This window comes from Alexandromys fortis, unplaced genomic scaffold, assembly GCF_014885135.2.
Source record: "Alexandromys fortis isolate MF-2015 unplaced genomic scaffold, M_Fortis_MF-2015_v1.1 scaffold_1, whole genome shotgun sequence".
NCBI lineage: Eukaryota > Metazoa > Chordata > Mammalia > Rodentia > Cricetidae > Alexandromys > Alexandromys fortis.
The window spans coordinates 14,016,090-14,030,741 of record NW_026067927.1 but is presented as its reverse complement, the minus strand read 5'-3'; the positions used below and the strand labels follow the sequence as shown (position 1 = coordinate 14,030,741).

Here is a 14,652-nt window from a genome sequence, read left to right as displayed (position 1 = left end):
GGTCATCCTGAGCGACATAGTAAGCCCAGCATCTCTAAACAAATTATAATCTGCATAACATACAAATAGCAAAAAAAAATTATACATGTTTATAAGCCAGGAAATCCAAGATCAAATGCCATCAGATTTGCTCTGGGGTGAGAGTTAGGCCTCTGGCTCAAAAGATTTCACATTGCATCCTCGTTGGATAGAATGAGCAAACAATGACACTCTTGGATGTTCCCAGAGTCATAACTCTTAATAGCATTGGATCAGAAATTAGATTTCAGCAAATAAATTTGATAGCTTTCAGACCACAGCTCATAAAGGTCTCTGACATCAGCCACAAAGGATGCCAACTGATGAGAAAAAAATCCCTACATATGTTCCCTGTATATGAAATTTTACAAATGCCTGCAGAAGCAGAACTAGACATGTTCATAGGATTTTCAGTCTGGGTCAGGAGTTAAGGAGTTGATCAGAACTACATGGGTTTCTCAGTGCCCCATTTTCTGAAGTTTGCTCTTTGGATCAGGAGTTCTGCAGACAGTATGGAGCCCAAACTTGTTTGAGTCTGTCACTTCTCTGAAAATGTTTGTCTATTGGGTGTGTCCTGGAAATGGGGCAGCGTCAGAAGAGACCCTTGTCCCTGGCACCCAAACTTCTTGTATGGAGTTGTCTTCCTACCCTCATGGATCCTCCAGAAGCCTCTTGACTCCTGGTCATCCCCTAATCTTCTTGATGGTCCATGTGATTGATTTCCTTAAATGTTTCAACCCCAACAGTACAAAGTCTCTTGCACTTTGGCCCTTACAAAGGTGCCAAATTCTGCTCTATCTGTACTTTTGCTCCCCCAAAACACTTTCTCTGACATTAAGGAGTGGTGAGTGCCTTGTGTCCTGCAGGCCCTAGGATCTCCCTATTCCTCTGCCTCTCACCATGTTGCCCTACTTGGGCCATTTCTCCAGAGCCACTGCACAGTCCCCCTTTCCCAGCCATTGCACTGAATACAAATCATAATGAACCATGACCTTTGGGTTGAAAACAAAGATTTCATGTTGCCTACTCAGGAAATAGTTGAGACTGATGTTGAACAGAGGGGTGCTCCTGCTGGAGCCTTAATGCATTGCTGCAGTCCTGGTGAGACCAGTAGTTGGCTGCACCTCACCAGGCAGTCAGGTTGGGGCTTCAAGCCTGAAAGCTTTCATTGCTGTAATCTTGGTGTCTGCTGACAACCACTGCCCACCGCAGCTGATGACTTTCCTGGCTCCTGGAAGGAAAATCAGAGGCAGACAACCAACAGTCTGCTGACTGGCAGTCCATGCTGCTGCCCCCACATTCCCCTCCTCTTTGCAAAGCCCTTTTATCCCCTAAGTAAAAGCAGGACCATGTAAACCAATCTTTGGGGCCTGGTGACCATTGATCTTGCACGGAGTCATTGTGCCCTTGCACCCCCCTCGCTCTCAGGCACTCCCCTTTCCCTGAAGATAAACTCTGTAACTTTCACCCTCACTCGGTGTCTGTGGTCTCCATTTGCCACATTTGTGAGACATGCCCCAGCACTGGCTTCTGGTGTCGGGAGCTCGTGTGACCGATTGTTCAGCATCTTTCCCCCAGTACCAAGCCTTCAAGTGTTCTGACGAGACTCTGTTGCAGGGAAGGTTAGCACTGAGTCTCACTACTGTAAACCCTCTGCCATGTGGCTCTCATTTCTCTGAATACACAGGACAGTTCACTAACAGCAATCTCAGGGTACTTTTTAGGCTTTCAGTAGTTACTATGGGCTGGTGACCCACAAGCTCGTGTTTTGAGTGCTTGTCCATAGCTCGAGGACTGTTTTGAAGGCTGTAGGTCCTTTAGGAGATAGATAGGGATAACTGGAAGAATTACTAGGGCCAGGTGTGCACCTATATTGCATTGCAGATATTTCCTGAACCTTTAATTTATTTGTATTATTGTTGTTGTCATTATTATTACTGCTATGATTTGCTCATTTGGATGTTGTTGGTTGACACACAATCTTCCTGTATAACCTATATTGTAATCAAACTCAGGATCCACCTGCCCCAACCTCCTAAGCTGTGAGATTACTTATGTTAATCAACAAACCTGCTCTCACTAGACATCTATTTTTCATATTATTCTGTGTGTGTGTCTGTGTGTGTGTCCGTGAGCACACACGCATGCACAAACACACATGCACACTTGTGCTCACCTGCCATGGCACACAGGTGGAAGGCAGAGGAAAACTTTTGAGAGTCAGTTCTCCCCTCCTACTGTGTGGATTCCAAGGATCGAATTTAGCTCATCAGTCCCTGTGGCAGCCATCCTTACCCACTGAGCCGTCACACTGGCCCTTCCCATAGACTCTTAACATCTGCTTCCATCTTCCTCTGCATCTCCATCGCAGTCTTTCCATACTCTGACTCTGTGTGCGTGCTTCTGTGTCTCTCTCTGTTCCTCCAGGTTCTGTGAATCTAGGTTTGCCGTCACCCACTGAATATACTCAAAAATGCTCGAGTTTCTTCTTCATTCAATAACATATTTATATAAATGTGTGTGCATGCATGTGTGTACACATGTGTGTAGACACACATACATAAATGTCCCTGAGACTAAAGAAGAATCCATAGGGATTTTCAGAACATGACTATGAGGATTAAGGGACCTGGGCAGGGACGAGTCTAGAAACTACAGAGGAGTTTTCAGGATTAAGAGAAGAGTTGCAGTTTCATGTATTTGCTCTCCCAGGTCCCTTCATCCCATAATAGGTGTGATCACTCTCTAATGAGGGCCATTGAAGGTGTGTCACTTCAGAGAAGCCCTTCTATCATCTCCAGTTACAGCTTCCAGCTCCGCCCTTTCATCCCCAATGTCGTGTTTGGACCTGTGACTGTCATGCCAATGAACTCTGTGACTGTGGATTTCAGGTTCAGGTCGTTGTACCAAAGGGGCTACAGATGCCACATATCACCTTCAGAGGAGGCCACAAGGGCCGCAGAACGTGTGAAAGTGATCACATTTCCTGTCTGCTGATTATGACTTTCACAAACCCAACTGTTCCGGCAGCACCCAACTCCCAAGCCCCGCCCAAGGCCCCGCCCACACCCTGCTGGGTCCAAACTCCAGCTCTGGTCCTCGGGTGCCTTGTGGTAAAGCCTGACCTGCCTACAGGATTCAGACACACTCCTGGGCACCAACCATGGGACTGGAACAAACTCCTGTTTGGCTGACCACCGTGGCCTGTGGGCTCCTGCTTCTCCTCCTGGTTCAGGGTGAGGCTTTCGTGGGAGTGACCGGGAACCGTGTCAGAGCTGCCAAACTGTGCAGAGGCAGAGTGGAGACTAAGGGAGGAAATGGGCAAGGAAAGGCTGAAATGGTGGAGTTCATTGCTCAGGAACCCTGCGCTTGTGTGATGTGTCCCCCCCCCAGTCAGAGTGGGCCCCCTAAGTCATAGAGCAGAAAGGCTAACTAAGGATGCCCTCCTTCAAGAAAGGAGCTGAGAATGACGGGGTTTTGGGGGAACTGCAGATGAACAAGGCCAGAGAGCAAGCAGCCTCTAAATGGGGAGTCAGGACTTTCCCTCCTGGGCTCATGCCTGGAGCTGCAGCTATATGCAAGTTCTAAGCAGTAAGATGGTACCCTCCATGGCTGTTTGACTTTAATGTATTATTTCCTTGGCCAGAGGGGTAGCATGGCTTTCTCAGAGGTATTCAAGAAAAGCTGCCTACTCTTGAGGATAGAGGAGCTCAGTCCTGCACCTGAAATTGGCTCTGAGGGCCCCAGGGTGCTTTTGATATCATAGATTTGGCCTGACCTGAGGCAGCGGTGGGACTTGGCTTCCAGGGGAAAGGTGTCAGCACTCTGTGCCTGCCAAACAATGTCCACGTCATTTGGAGTTAAGTGGGCAGAATTCCTGAACGTGTCCCTCATCCTCTCCCCTCTAGTACCCCACCTGAAGGCCCCAATTCTTGCCATCCTTTTGTAATTTTTCAATTTCCACATGCCTATTCTTCGTGCCTTACCATTGGCCTTTCTCCCTCACCTGATTTGGCATTGCTCTCAAAAGTCACCAGGACCTTCCAGGCAAGGGGTCTGCCTAGCCTCTCTAATGGCTCCCATTTTAAATAGTGCTTGGCTTGAGCCCATATCATGAAGCATCTTTAACAAGTCATAGGAGAGCACAAATGTGGATCCCACCCTCTTCTGTCTCATCTACTCCTGATTCTTCTATAGGAAACATCAGGGTCCCTGGGCCTTACACACAGGGCTCAAGAGTTGTCTAAGACTAGATGGAGGCTTTGGCCCTTGATTTCAACCAAAATATTTACAAATTCACTCCATTTCTGGCACCACAATTAAACTCTTCCTAGCAAGGAGATCAATCGCCTCACATCACGATGTATTAGAGCTCCCTAAGACCACTCAATGGCTTCACTTCAAAGATAATCAGTTAATGGGATGAATCTAAAATCACGGACATTATAGCATATTTTTGTTCTTTGCTGTAACAAACACACGATGAGGCCCCTGTAGCTGGTAACTGAAGCGAAATTGCATGGATAGTATTCTCGTTCCGCATGAAACCCTGTGTGAGCAGCATGTGACAGAGAAGGAGAGTGTGCCTTTTCACTTACACATCTTAGTGGATCAGATAGCTGCACCAAAATATCTGAAGCCACATAGTGGTCAAAGGAAGTGTGTTTGTTCAGCTCCCAATTTAGAGTTTGAATATTCGCGATCAGGTGGCTCGCTCTAGTAAGACTGTTCAGGGCCTTCCAGCTTTGTCACAACCTGCCAGTGGCATTTCACAATAGGTGCACATGGAGAGAGACGACATGGTTCAAGAAGAAGAAATGTGCCCTAGGAATGGCCATAGTCACTGTTGTCTGACAGCTCACTCTCAACACTGCAGGACCTAACTTGTTTCAAACTCCAGCAGTAATCATACGTTGTGACAGTGGTGATGTGAGGTCATGTGACAAACGAGGAGTGCATTAGTGTTTGCTGTCCTTGGTCCTTGGAAGAGGCTGAGCTGAGGGTGATAAAGAAGTGAGTGAAAAAAAAAAACCCTTACTGTGGTGGCAGCTGATTGTGTAGGCCCAACCTTGATGTCACCCCTCCATCCACAGGCCAGGACTCAGCCAGTCCCATCAGGACCACACACACAGGCCAGATACAAGGCAGCCTCATCCACATGAAGGGCCTTGATGTGGGTGTCCACAGCTTCCTGGGAATTCCCTTTGCCAAGCCACCTGTGGGACCACTGCGCTTTGCTCCCCCTGAGCCCCCTGAGCCATGGAGTGGTGTGAGAGATGGGACCTCCCATCCAGCCATGTAAGTTCTCCTGAGGCCCGGGGTTGACGGGTGCTGTGACTCTGGGCCAGATGGCAGTAGTTCCTCATCTCAAGCTCACAGTGTTTTCCACTGCGCGGGGGAATTTCCCAGAGCATTTTCAGAACTTTCTAATATTAAGTGAGCAAAACAACTCTGCCAGCCTCTTAGTTCAAGGCTTGGCATCTGGATGGCACCGATAGGGCCAGTTCTAGTGTTCTCAGACATCCAGGAAAGGGTCTCTGGGAGAGGTTTGGGTTGACTCCCAAGACCTGTAAGATCCCCCAACTAACAACATCAGAAACTAGGTCCTTAGAGAGGACAATGGTAGCTCCGTGCAAACTCCACCTTCCACTGCCACTGTCCCTACAGGACGAGATGTCACTAGGTAAGAAATAAGTATATATGTATGTTAGGTGTCTTTCTTATCGCTGGGACAAAATATATGTCCAAGGCAACTTAACGAGGAAGAGTTCATTTTGATATATAATTCAAGAGTAATGTCCATTTGGTAAGAAAGACATGGCAGCAGGAGTGTAGGGTGACTTGTCACATTATATCCACAGTGAGGGAGAGAGAGAGAGAGAGAGAGAGAGAGAGAGAGAGAGAGAGAGAGAGAGAGAGAGATGCTCCACTTACTATCTCTTTTCTATTCAGTTCAAGGCACCAGCAAACAGAGTAGTACTGTCCACTTGGAGGCCATGTCTTCCTATCTCAAATAACCTAGAAAGAGCCTCCCAAACAAGCCTACAGGCTTGTTTCCATAGTGGCTCTAAATCTCATCAAGTTGACATTCAAGATGTCACAATGTGCTTCTAACAGGAGATTATGGAAGAGATGAGGATCCCAGGAGTCTGGATTTGGGATGATGGAGGTCCCCACTACCCTATGGGAAACTAGCCTCCACTCACTCAGGAATTCCAGTGTAGCACAGCTGCCTATTCCGGAACTGGTTGACTGGAGTGAAAAAATGGTGAATGTCAATACCTTCAACCCAAGGTCTTGATTTCCCACCCTCAGGAGGAGGAGTATCCAAGCCCCCCAACAACCTTGAGACATTATACTAGACATCTGGGCTCCATCGCAGCTTCTCCAGAGCCATAGTCTGACCTTTATGGGCAGGAACTTAGAGACTGACCCTGTGTAAGCAAGACATCAGGAAGGAAGTGCCTAGGATATTTGGAAGCCCATTCCCTGAGAGTCTGTTTCTGAGCACCCCATGTCCCTGGGCTGACTGACTGTCATGGTTGGTCACCAGGTGTCTGCAGGACATCAGTGCACTGAATATGCAGGCTCTTAAGCTGTTGAAGCTGACCCTGCCTCCCATTCCCATGTCTGAGGACTGCCTCTACCTTAACATCTATGCACCAGACCATGCCCACGAGGGTTCCAAGCTGCCTGTGAGTGTCAAGTCCTGCTCATTCTGGGGTAAGAGGGCATTTCCTCTAGACAAAGATTAGATCAGTTCGGGCCATGCTGCGGTGCACCCTGATGAGAAATCTCTTCGTATAATCTAACCAGCTGCCAATTTATGTCTAGATCTAGTGGGTGCTCAGTGGCCGCACTCTGAAGTCACCAGTGACCTAGCCGTTGATTTTTGTTGAACTGATGAGACTTAAGAACATTTTTGGGGGCTGGAGAGATGGCTCAGTGGTTAAGAGCACTGGCTACTCTTCCAGAGGACCTGGGTTCAATTCCCAGCACCAACATGGCACCTCACACCTGTCTGTAACTCTACTTTCAGGGCTTTTTGATACCTTCCCACAGACATACATGCAGGCAAAACACCAGTTAAACATATGTGTGTGTGTGTGTGTTCTTAAAAAAGAACACTTTGACTAATTTTTGTGGGACATAATGAAGGAAATATCCCTATTGTTCCCCCACAAAAGTTTCTGAGAATAATCCAGTCAGGCTTTGGTGCTAGGGTGGACTCCAAACAGAGAGTAAGGCTTGTGTCCATGGCTGTGTTTGAACCTCTCACCCACAGAAATGCCAGGATAGCCAACTGGGCATTTGTTTATGTGGGCAACTGCTCACAGAAGAAGTTGTACTAACCCTGAAGGAAAGCCAGCTGGGTTATATGGGAGCCACATGGCACCTATCTTGACTTCTCCAGGTGATGGTGTGGATCCATGGTGGTGCTCTGGTTATAGGCATGGCTTCCTTGTATGATGGGTCCATGCTGGCAGCCACTGAGGATGTGGTGGTGGTCACTATCCAGTACCGCCTGGGTGTTCTAGGCTTCTTCAGGTGAGTCTGGGACTGGATTGGACAATGGGACCTGAGAAAAATAAGGGCATCCCTGTGATTCCTGTCCCTGCCACTTCTCAGCACTGGGGACCAGCATGCCAGAGGCAACTGGGGCTACCTGGACCAAGTGGCCGCCCTGAGCTGGGTCCAACAGAACATCGCCTACTTCGGAGGCAACCCTGACTGCGTCACTATTTTTGGCGAGTCTGCAGGTGGCACAAGTGTGTCTTCACATGTTGTGTCCCCCATGTCCCGAGGACTCTTCCACAGAGCCATCATGGAGAGTGGGGTGGCCCTCATATCAAGCCTCATCTCAGAATCCTCTGAAGCAGTCTATAGGGTGAGTGCCCCCAATCACCCCAACCCTAAACTGTTGCCTCAGCTTTCACCCTCCGAAACTCTGGTTCTCTGTCTGACCAAAGTGGACAAGGACCACGGAGGTACCCAGGCAGCTGCCCCCTGTACAAGAATTTCTAAAGAGCTGAAGGCTAGAATGTGCTCCTCTCTGCTTCCTACTGACTTTGTATTCCATAGGACCATGCTCGGGCATGGTGATGGCATAAACAAAGCCTGCATGTCATCATACGTGACAGCCCCTCTGGCTCTCGCCTCTAAACATTCAGGAAACAGAAACAATTTTCACACCTGCCATAATGTGTATACCTACGGACACATGTACTTCATGAGATATGAGGAACACCTGAACCCAAGTGGCACCTTGGTAAAAAAAAAACCTTTCCTTCCTGGAAGGCTGAGCCATCCCTGGCCTGATGTCTTTATAGGTGGTTGCCAACCTGTCTGGATGTGAGCAGGTGGACTCAGAGGCCCTGGTGAACTGTCTACGAGACAAGACTGAAGACGAGATTATGGCTATTAACAAGGTTGGACTAAATGGTAGGATAGAGGGGCAACAGGAAGTAGGGTAGCCTGCCCTAGGCTGCCTTCATCTCCCCTAGACACTGCCTTCATTCCGTCCCTCATAACCTAGCGCCCAGGAAGAGAGCTGAACACCAGGATATGGTAAATCAGCTGCGGGATCTCATAGACGAGGTGTGACAATCCTGAGACGAGGCAGAGAGGAGTGGGAGACATAGCCCAAGATCAGAATTGCCAAGGACTTGGCCTTCCTCCTTAACAGCCAATGTTCCTTCAGGCCTTCAAGATCATCCCTGGCATAGTTGATGGTGTCTTCCTGCCCAGGCATCCCAAGGAGTTGCTTGCCTCTGCTGACTTCCAATCTGTCCCCAGCATTATTGGTGTCAATAATGATGAGTATGGCTGGATCATCCCCTCGGTAAGACCCAGGCGTAAGGCCCTTGGTCTCTGGGAAGCCTGTTCTATAGTTCCATGGGCTCTTGACCACAGCACAGACTTTCCTCTTACCACTTAGAGCATTAGCGCCACTGACTCCCAGAAGGAACTGGACAGACAGACCGTGCAAGCTATCCTGAGGAGAAGGGCTGCACAGATGGTGAGATTTCTTGGGCACTATAAGTGGAGCGCATCTCCACCGTATCCTGTTCGTTCAACAACTTGCAGGGACAAAGACTGAACCATGATGGTACTTGTGGGTTGAGTTCCCCCAGAGCCTGGACCCTTCTTGATTTAATTTATCTGTTGCTGGGCCAGACTCTTCATCCTGAGGCTATAACCTGACTGCCTCAGGAACGGTCTAATATAACTCTCCCTGATCCCTCTGGGCCAGATGTGGCCTCCTGGATTTAGTGACCTGCTTATGGAGGAGTACATGGGAGACAATGAGGACACTCAGCTTCTCCAAGTGCAGTTCACAGAGATGATGGAAGACTTCACCTTTGTGGTGCCTGCGCTGCAAGTAGCGCATTTTCAGCGTGAGTACATCTGGAGCTGAGGTCCAATGCCTACGGGCAGCTCAAAGCCGTGGTGCACAGTTGAACTCTGGGGTGTCCAGACCCCCACCCTGTCTGAGGGCAGGAACTTAATGCCCCTCATCTAATTTTTGGGACTTGTCTAAGACATAGGAAACTTCCAAATTTCACTGGTGAGGAAACTAAGTGATCACAATATCATAAGACTGTATAGCAAAGATTTCCGGGACCGTGATTTAACCGAGTCCCTCCCTAAGGCCCTGCTCCAGCATGGGGTTTCACGTTTCACTATTCAAACTCTGTCCATCTTTGGCCCTACATCCAGTCATCACAGTTGAGGAAGGACATCCCCAGGCAAGGGTCCATTCTCAGTCTGTCCTTGCCTGCAGGTTCCCGTGCCCCTGTATACTTCTATGAGTTCCAGCATAGACCCAATTTTTTCAAGGACTCTAAACCACCCCATGTGAAGGCTGACCATGGTGACGAGATTCTCTTTATCTTCAGATCATTTTGGGGAGGCACCCAAGGTAAGTGTCTTTATCCCCCAGGCGGCAGGCCCCTCAAGCATATTCAGAGTGGGGGGGGGGTGTTGAGGTTCAGAGGAAAGACAGCCTGACTTGTATACCATGATGTATCTCAAAAGGCTGATGTGAGGTTAGAAACCCAATCCCTTCCCACTCCTGCCTCTGTTTCCTCCAGCTGTCCCTCCCTGCATGAGCCATGGAAACGGCCATGATGGTAGAATGGGCTGTTTTATAGTACTTGCTTATTTGCTTGCTTTGACTTTTTGAGGCAAAGTCTCCCTGTGTAGCCCATAGTTCTTGACAGTTCTGTCTCAGTCTTCTGAGTGCTGACATTAGAGGCAAGCACTATGACTCCTAGCGTGAGAAGGGTATTCTAAAGATATGATTATTCGCAACCTCCTTTGGTTGGAAGGAAGGAGGACATTCTGGGGCATGAATGAGCCCAAAGGAGTAGACACTGGAGGCTGGGATGAGTAAGACAGAATGTGCAGGTGCAGGAGTGGATTATGGGTGGCAGGAAGGGAAGAGAAGGGGAGCAGGCTGCAGCTGGAATGGGGAGTGTAGAACATGAGTGGACGCTGCATGAGAAGCAAGAGTCTGGAGCCTTAATCTCCCCCTTCTGCAGTTGACCTCACTGAGGAGGAGGAGCAGCTGAGCAGGAGGATGATGAAGTACTGGGCCAACTTTGCACGACACGGGTGAGAACACGCCTCCCCCTTAACCTCTAAGGAGTTGACTGACATCTAGAGCTACCCTTGTGGTTAGTGATTTCATTAGCAATCATGGGTCTTTCGTCACACGATAGCCTCATCCCCACCTCAGGATCCACTTAGACAACTGTAGGTACTGGTCTCTGATCATTGCCCAGTGACACAAATGTAGAGCCATAGTGTTATAGTACTATTCTTTTTTTAAAAAAATTATTTATTATGTATACAATATTCTGTCTGGGTGTATGTCTGAAGGCCAGAAGAGGGCACCAGACCCCATTACAGATGGTTGTGAGCCACCATGTGGTTGCTGGGAATTAAACTCAGGACCTTTGGAAGACAAGGCAATGCTCTTAACCTCTGAGCCATCTCTCCAGCCCCTATAGTACTGTTCTTTAGAGTATACCTCGGAATCATGTCAGGTATCTTTGTCCCTCATGGAACAGACAGTAGTAAGGTCTCCTTGTTTTCCTACATCAGTATACCTACCTCTAAATTACCATAATTCCCTAAATGCTTAGACCATTGTCCTGACCCAAATCAGGGAATGGGGTCCAAGTTCAGCAGAACCCAAAATAACGTTTGATCTCCCTGCTGGGAGGATGTGTCTACAGGAACCCCAACAGTGAGGGTCTACCCCACTGGCCCATGTTTGACCATGAAGAGCAGTACCTGCAGCTGGACATCCAGCCTGCTGTGGGCCGAGCCCTGAAGGCCAGAAGGCTGCAGTTCTGGACCCAGACTCTGCCTCAAAAGATGCAAGAGCTAAAAGAAGCTGGGGGCAGGCATATGGAGTTATAGAACCCTGTGGCAAGTCGCAGTTTGTCCTAAGTGTGAGTGGGATTATTCTAAGGTTTCCAAATACCTTAAGAAGAGACAGAGGGTGTTGACAGATGTTTTTATCCCACCAGGTCCCACAATCATATAGTCTCAAAGAAACACACAGAGGCCTACATTAATTATAAACTGATTGGCCTATTAGCTCAGGCTTCTTATTAAATAATTCTTACATCTTAAATTAGTCCATAATTCTTGTCTGTGTTAGCCATGATAAAAAGTCTTGGTACCTTTTTATCAAAGAGGCATTCTCATCTTGCTTCCTCTTGGTCTGGTGACAACTGCAGACTGAGTCTTTTCCCAGAATTCTCCTGTTCTGGTCACCCTGCCTATACTTCCTGCCTGGCTACTAGCCAACCAACATTTTATTAAACCAATACAAGTGACAAATCTTTACAGGACACAAGACCATTGTCCCACAGCAAGAGGGGATCCATACTTTTACATAGTCATTAAACTCATACACCCAACAATTATGGAGGCTCCTATACATGATATATGTTCCTTGCTAAGGCTGATAAGGGTCACTTTCTGTTATACACAGTAAACATACAGGGGGCTATGGATGGGTGAGTCCCAACAGACAACATCTTCCTTTGTGCTACAGTAGGCAAGGGTTCCCCCCTGCCTCCCTCACCTCAGCTTCACCCACTCCTTTCCTCTCCTCTCACTTCTCAGGCCCTCCACTACTAGTGATGTACCCCGGGGGAGGAATTCAGTAACCTGGATGACTAAATTCCTTTCTCACATCTCAGCAAGCTCCTGTCCTGGCTCATGGGTAGCACTTTGCCCTTCCCACTATAAGCCAGCAAACAAGTTCCCATAGGCCCCATTTGTATGAACAAGTTCCCACAGACTCCATTCATACAAACAAGTTCCCACAGACCCCATTCATACAAGCCCCATATAAGCCCATTTTCTATTACTATAACAAAAGATCTAAACCAGCAACTTATAAAAAGAAGAGTTCTGAGCTAGCAAGACAGCTCAGCTATTAAAGGCACATGCCATCAAGCCTGACAACATGAATTTGAACCCAGAACCCACATTGTCCTCTGACCTTCACATATGTTCTGTGGTTCATACACACACACACACACACACACACACACACACACGAATAAATGTAAAACGTTTTTAAAAGAAAAGAAAGTTTTTCTCTAAACTCAGTTCTAAGACAGAAAACTCTAAAATTGGATACTTTCTCCTAATGGGACACTGGACTGGCTCATGACACAGCAGAGAGCCAAAAGGAAAACAGCCAAGTAAGAGGCAATGGTGTGGGATGTCCTCCTGTATATCTGCTGCTTTTATTGGCTAATGAACAAGGCTGCCTTGGTCTACATCAGGGCAGAATATAGCCAGGCTGGAAAAGATATATAGAGAGAGCAGGCAGAGTTGGGGAGACACAGTGTAGCTGCCGTAGAAGGACACACCAGAACCTTACCCGGTAGGCCACAGCCTCATGGCAACACACAGATGGATAGAAATGGGTTAATTGAAGATGTAAGAGCTCACTAGAACTATGCTAGAGTCGTTGGCCAGTGTTTTAATTAATACAGTTTCTGTGTGATTTTTCAGGCCTGGGCGGCCGGGAAACAAACAGTCTCCATTTACAAGGCAAACACAGGGGCTTCCCGTGCTATTTGACAGTTGAACTCTGAGGTTTATTGGAACTGCACTAACCCCTGTCAAGAGCAGCAAATCCAGGACCTAATTAACCCCCACCAGGCCCCACCTCGTAGAGATTCCATCACTTCTCAACATTTCCACAACGCAGATAAAGCTTCTAGCACATGCACCTTGACAGGATTTGCATTACCCAATTATAAGTCACGGCACCACTTCCACTCCCGAGGATTTTGCCCTTGTGGTGGGGCTCACCTCAACACACTCCTCTGTACTGGCTAGGTTCCTGTCAACTTTACACAGGCTGGGAGTTAAATAAAAGGAAGGAACCTCCATTGAGAAAATGCCTCCATGAGTTCCTGCTGTGGGGCATTTTCTTAATTAGTGATTGTTGGGGAAGGGCCCAGCCCCCAGCCCATTGTGGGTGGTGTCATCCCTGGGCTGGTGATCCTGGATTCTGTAAGAAAGCAGGCTGAGCAAGCCATGAGGAGAAGCCAGTAAGCAGCTCCCCTCCATGGCCTCTGCATCAGCTCCTGCCTCCAGTTCCTGCCTTGTTTGAGTTCCCGTCCTGACTTCCTTTGATGATGAACAGTGATATGGATGTATAAGTTAAATAAACCCATTCCTCCCCAAGGTACTTTGCTCATTGTGTTTCATCACAGCAATAGTAACCCTAAGACACCTCCCCGCTTAGGACAAAGCAGCAGAGACTGGGTTCACACATAGAAGTGGAGGCAGGAAACAAGCCCTAAGAATGTAGAACGTAGAGCTCCCAGGTCCCAGCAACTGTGGCCATTAATTATGGAAAATATAAAGGCCCCAGGCCTTAGGTATTGACCCTGAAGACAGCATCCACCCATCGCTGGCATTTAAAGCAACCTATCCTCCGTTTTCAGTGTGATACAATCCTGCAGCTGTAACCCCTGCACCAAGGAAGCTAGGCAGGAAGATCTCAGCCCCAGGTCAGCCTGATGACATTTTCTGAATAGAAGTGGGGGGAAGAAGTAAGACTATGAGCAAAGGGGTCAAGACCATGATGGGAACACCCACAGAAACACCTGACGTGAGCTAGTGGGAGCTCACTGACTCTGGACTGACAGCGAAGGAACCTGCATAGGACCAAACTAGGCCCTCTGAATGTGGGTGACAGTTGTGTGACTGGGCAGTCTGTGGGGCCACTGGCATTGGGACCAGGACTTATCCCTAATGCTTTAACTGACTTTTTGAAGCCCATTCTCTTTGGAGGGATACCTTGCTCAGCCGAGATATAGGGGGGAAGGCCTTGGTCCTGCCTCAAAGTGATGTGCCAGACGTTGTTGACTCCCCAAGGGAAGCCTTACCTTCTCTGAGGAGTGGATGGGGGTGGGGTGGGGAGAGCAGGTGGGGGAGCAGGAGGAAGGGAGGGAGTGGGAACTGGGATTGGTATGTAAAATGAGAAAAGATTGTTTTAAAATATAAAAAGAAAAGAAGGAAGGAAAGAAGGAAGGAAGGAAGGAAGGAAGGAAGGAAGGAAGGAAGGAAGGAAGGAAGGAAGGAAGG

The 14,652-nt window shown here is 48.2% G+C and overlaps 1 protein-coding gene across 4 annotated transcripts; it reads left to right on the top strand.

The window, feature by feature from the left end:
• Positions 1-3,110: 3,110 nt before the first annotated feature.
• Positions 3,111-14,626, top strand: LOC126502552 (acylcarnitine hydrolase-like). 4 transcript variants are annotated; one of them, XM_050143644.1, is made up of 13 exons: positions 3,137-3,254; positions 4,922-5,031; positions 5,112-5,316; positions 6,572-6,713; positions 7,433-7,566; positions 7,648-7,906; positions 8,349-8,447; positions 8,720-8,860; positions 8,957-9,037; positions 9,272-9,416; positions 9,803-9,940; positions 10,563-10,635; positions 11,262-14,626. In XM_050143644.1, the coding sequence occupies exons 3-13, from the start codon at positions 5,177-5,179 to the stop codon at positions 11,446-11,448; spliced, it is 1,539 nt and encodes a 512-aa protein (XP_049999601.1). In that variant the 5' UTR covers positions 3,137-3,254; positions 4,922-5,031; positions 5,112-5,176; the 3' UTR covers positions 11,449-14,626. The 4 variants fall into 4 exon arrangements, with proteins under 4 accessions (XP_049999599.1, XP_049999601.1, XP_049999600.1 ...); XM_050143643.1 differs by having other exon boundaries at positions 4,895-5,031; XM_050143642.1 differs by lacking the exon at positions 4,922-5,031 and having other exon boundaries at positions 3,111-3,254.
• The last annotated feature ends 26 nt before the right edge of the window (positions 14,627-14,652 follow it).

What these genes read in the sequence shown, in the direction of transcription:
- LOC126502552 (XM_050143642.1), top strand. Translation starts at nt 3,182, where the DNA reads ATGGGACTGGAACAAACTCCTGTTTGGCTGACCACCGTGGCCTGTGGG. An exon ending in GCTTCTCCTCCTGGTTCAGG is followed by an intron (nt 3,255 to 5,111) that starts GTGAGGCTTTCG and finishes CTCCATCCACAG; the next exon opens with GCCAGGACTCAGCCAGTCCC. An exon ending in GCAAGTAGCGCATTTTCAGC is followed by an intron (nt 9,417 to 9,802) that starts GTGAGTACATCT and finishes CCTTGCCTGCAG; the next exon opens with GTTCCCGTGCCCCTGTATAC.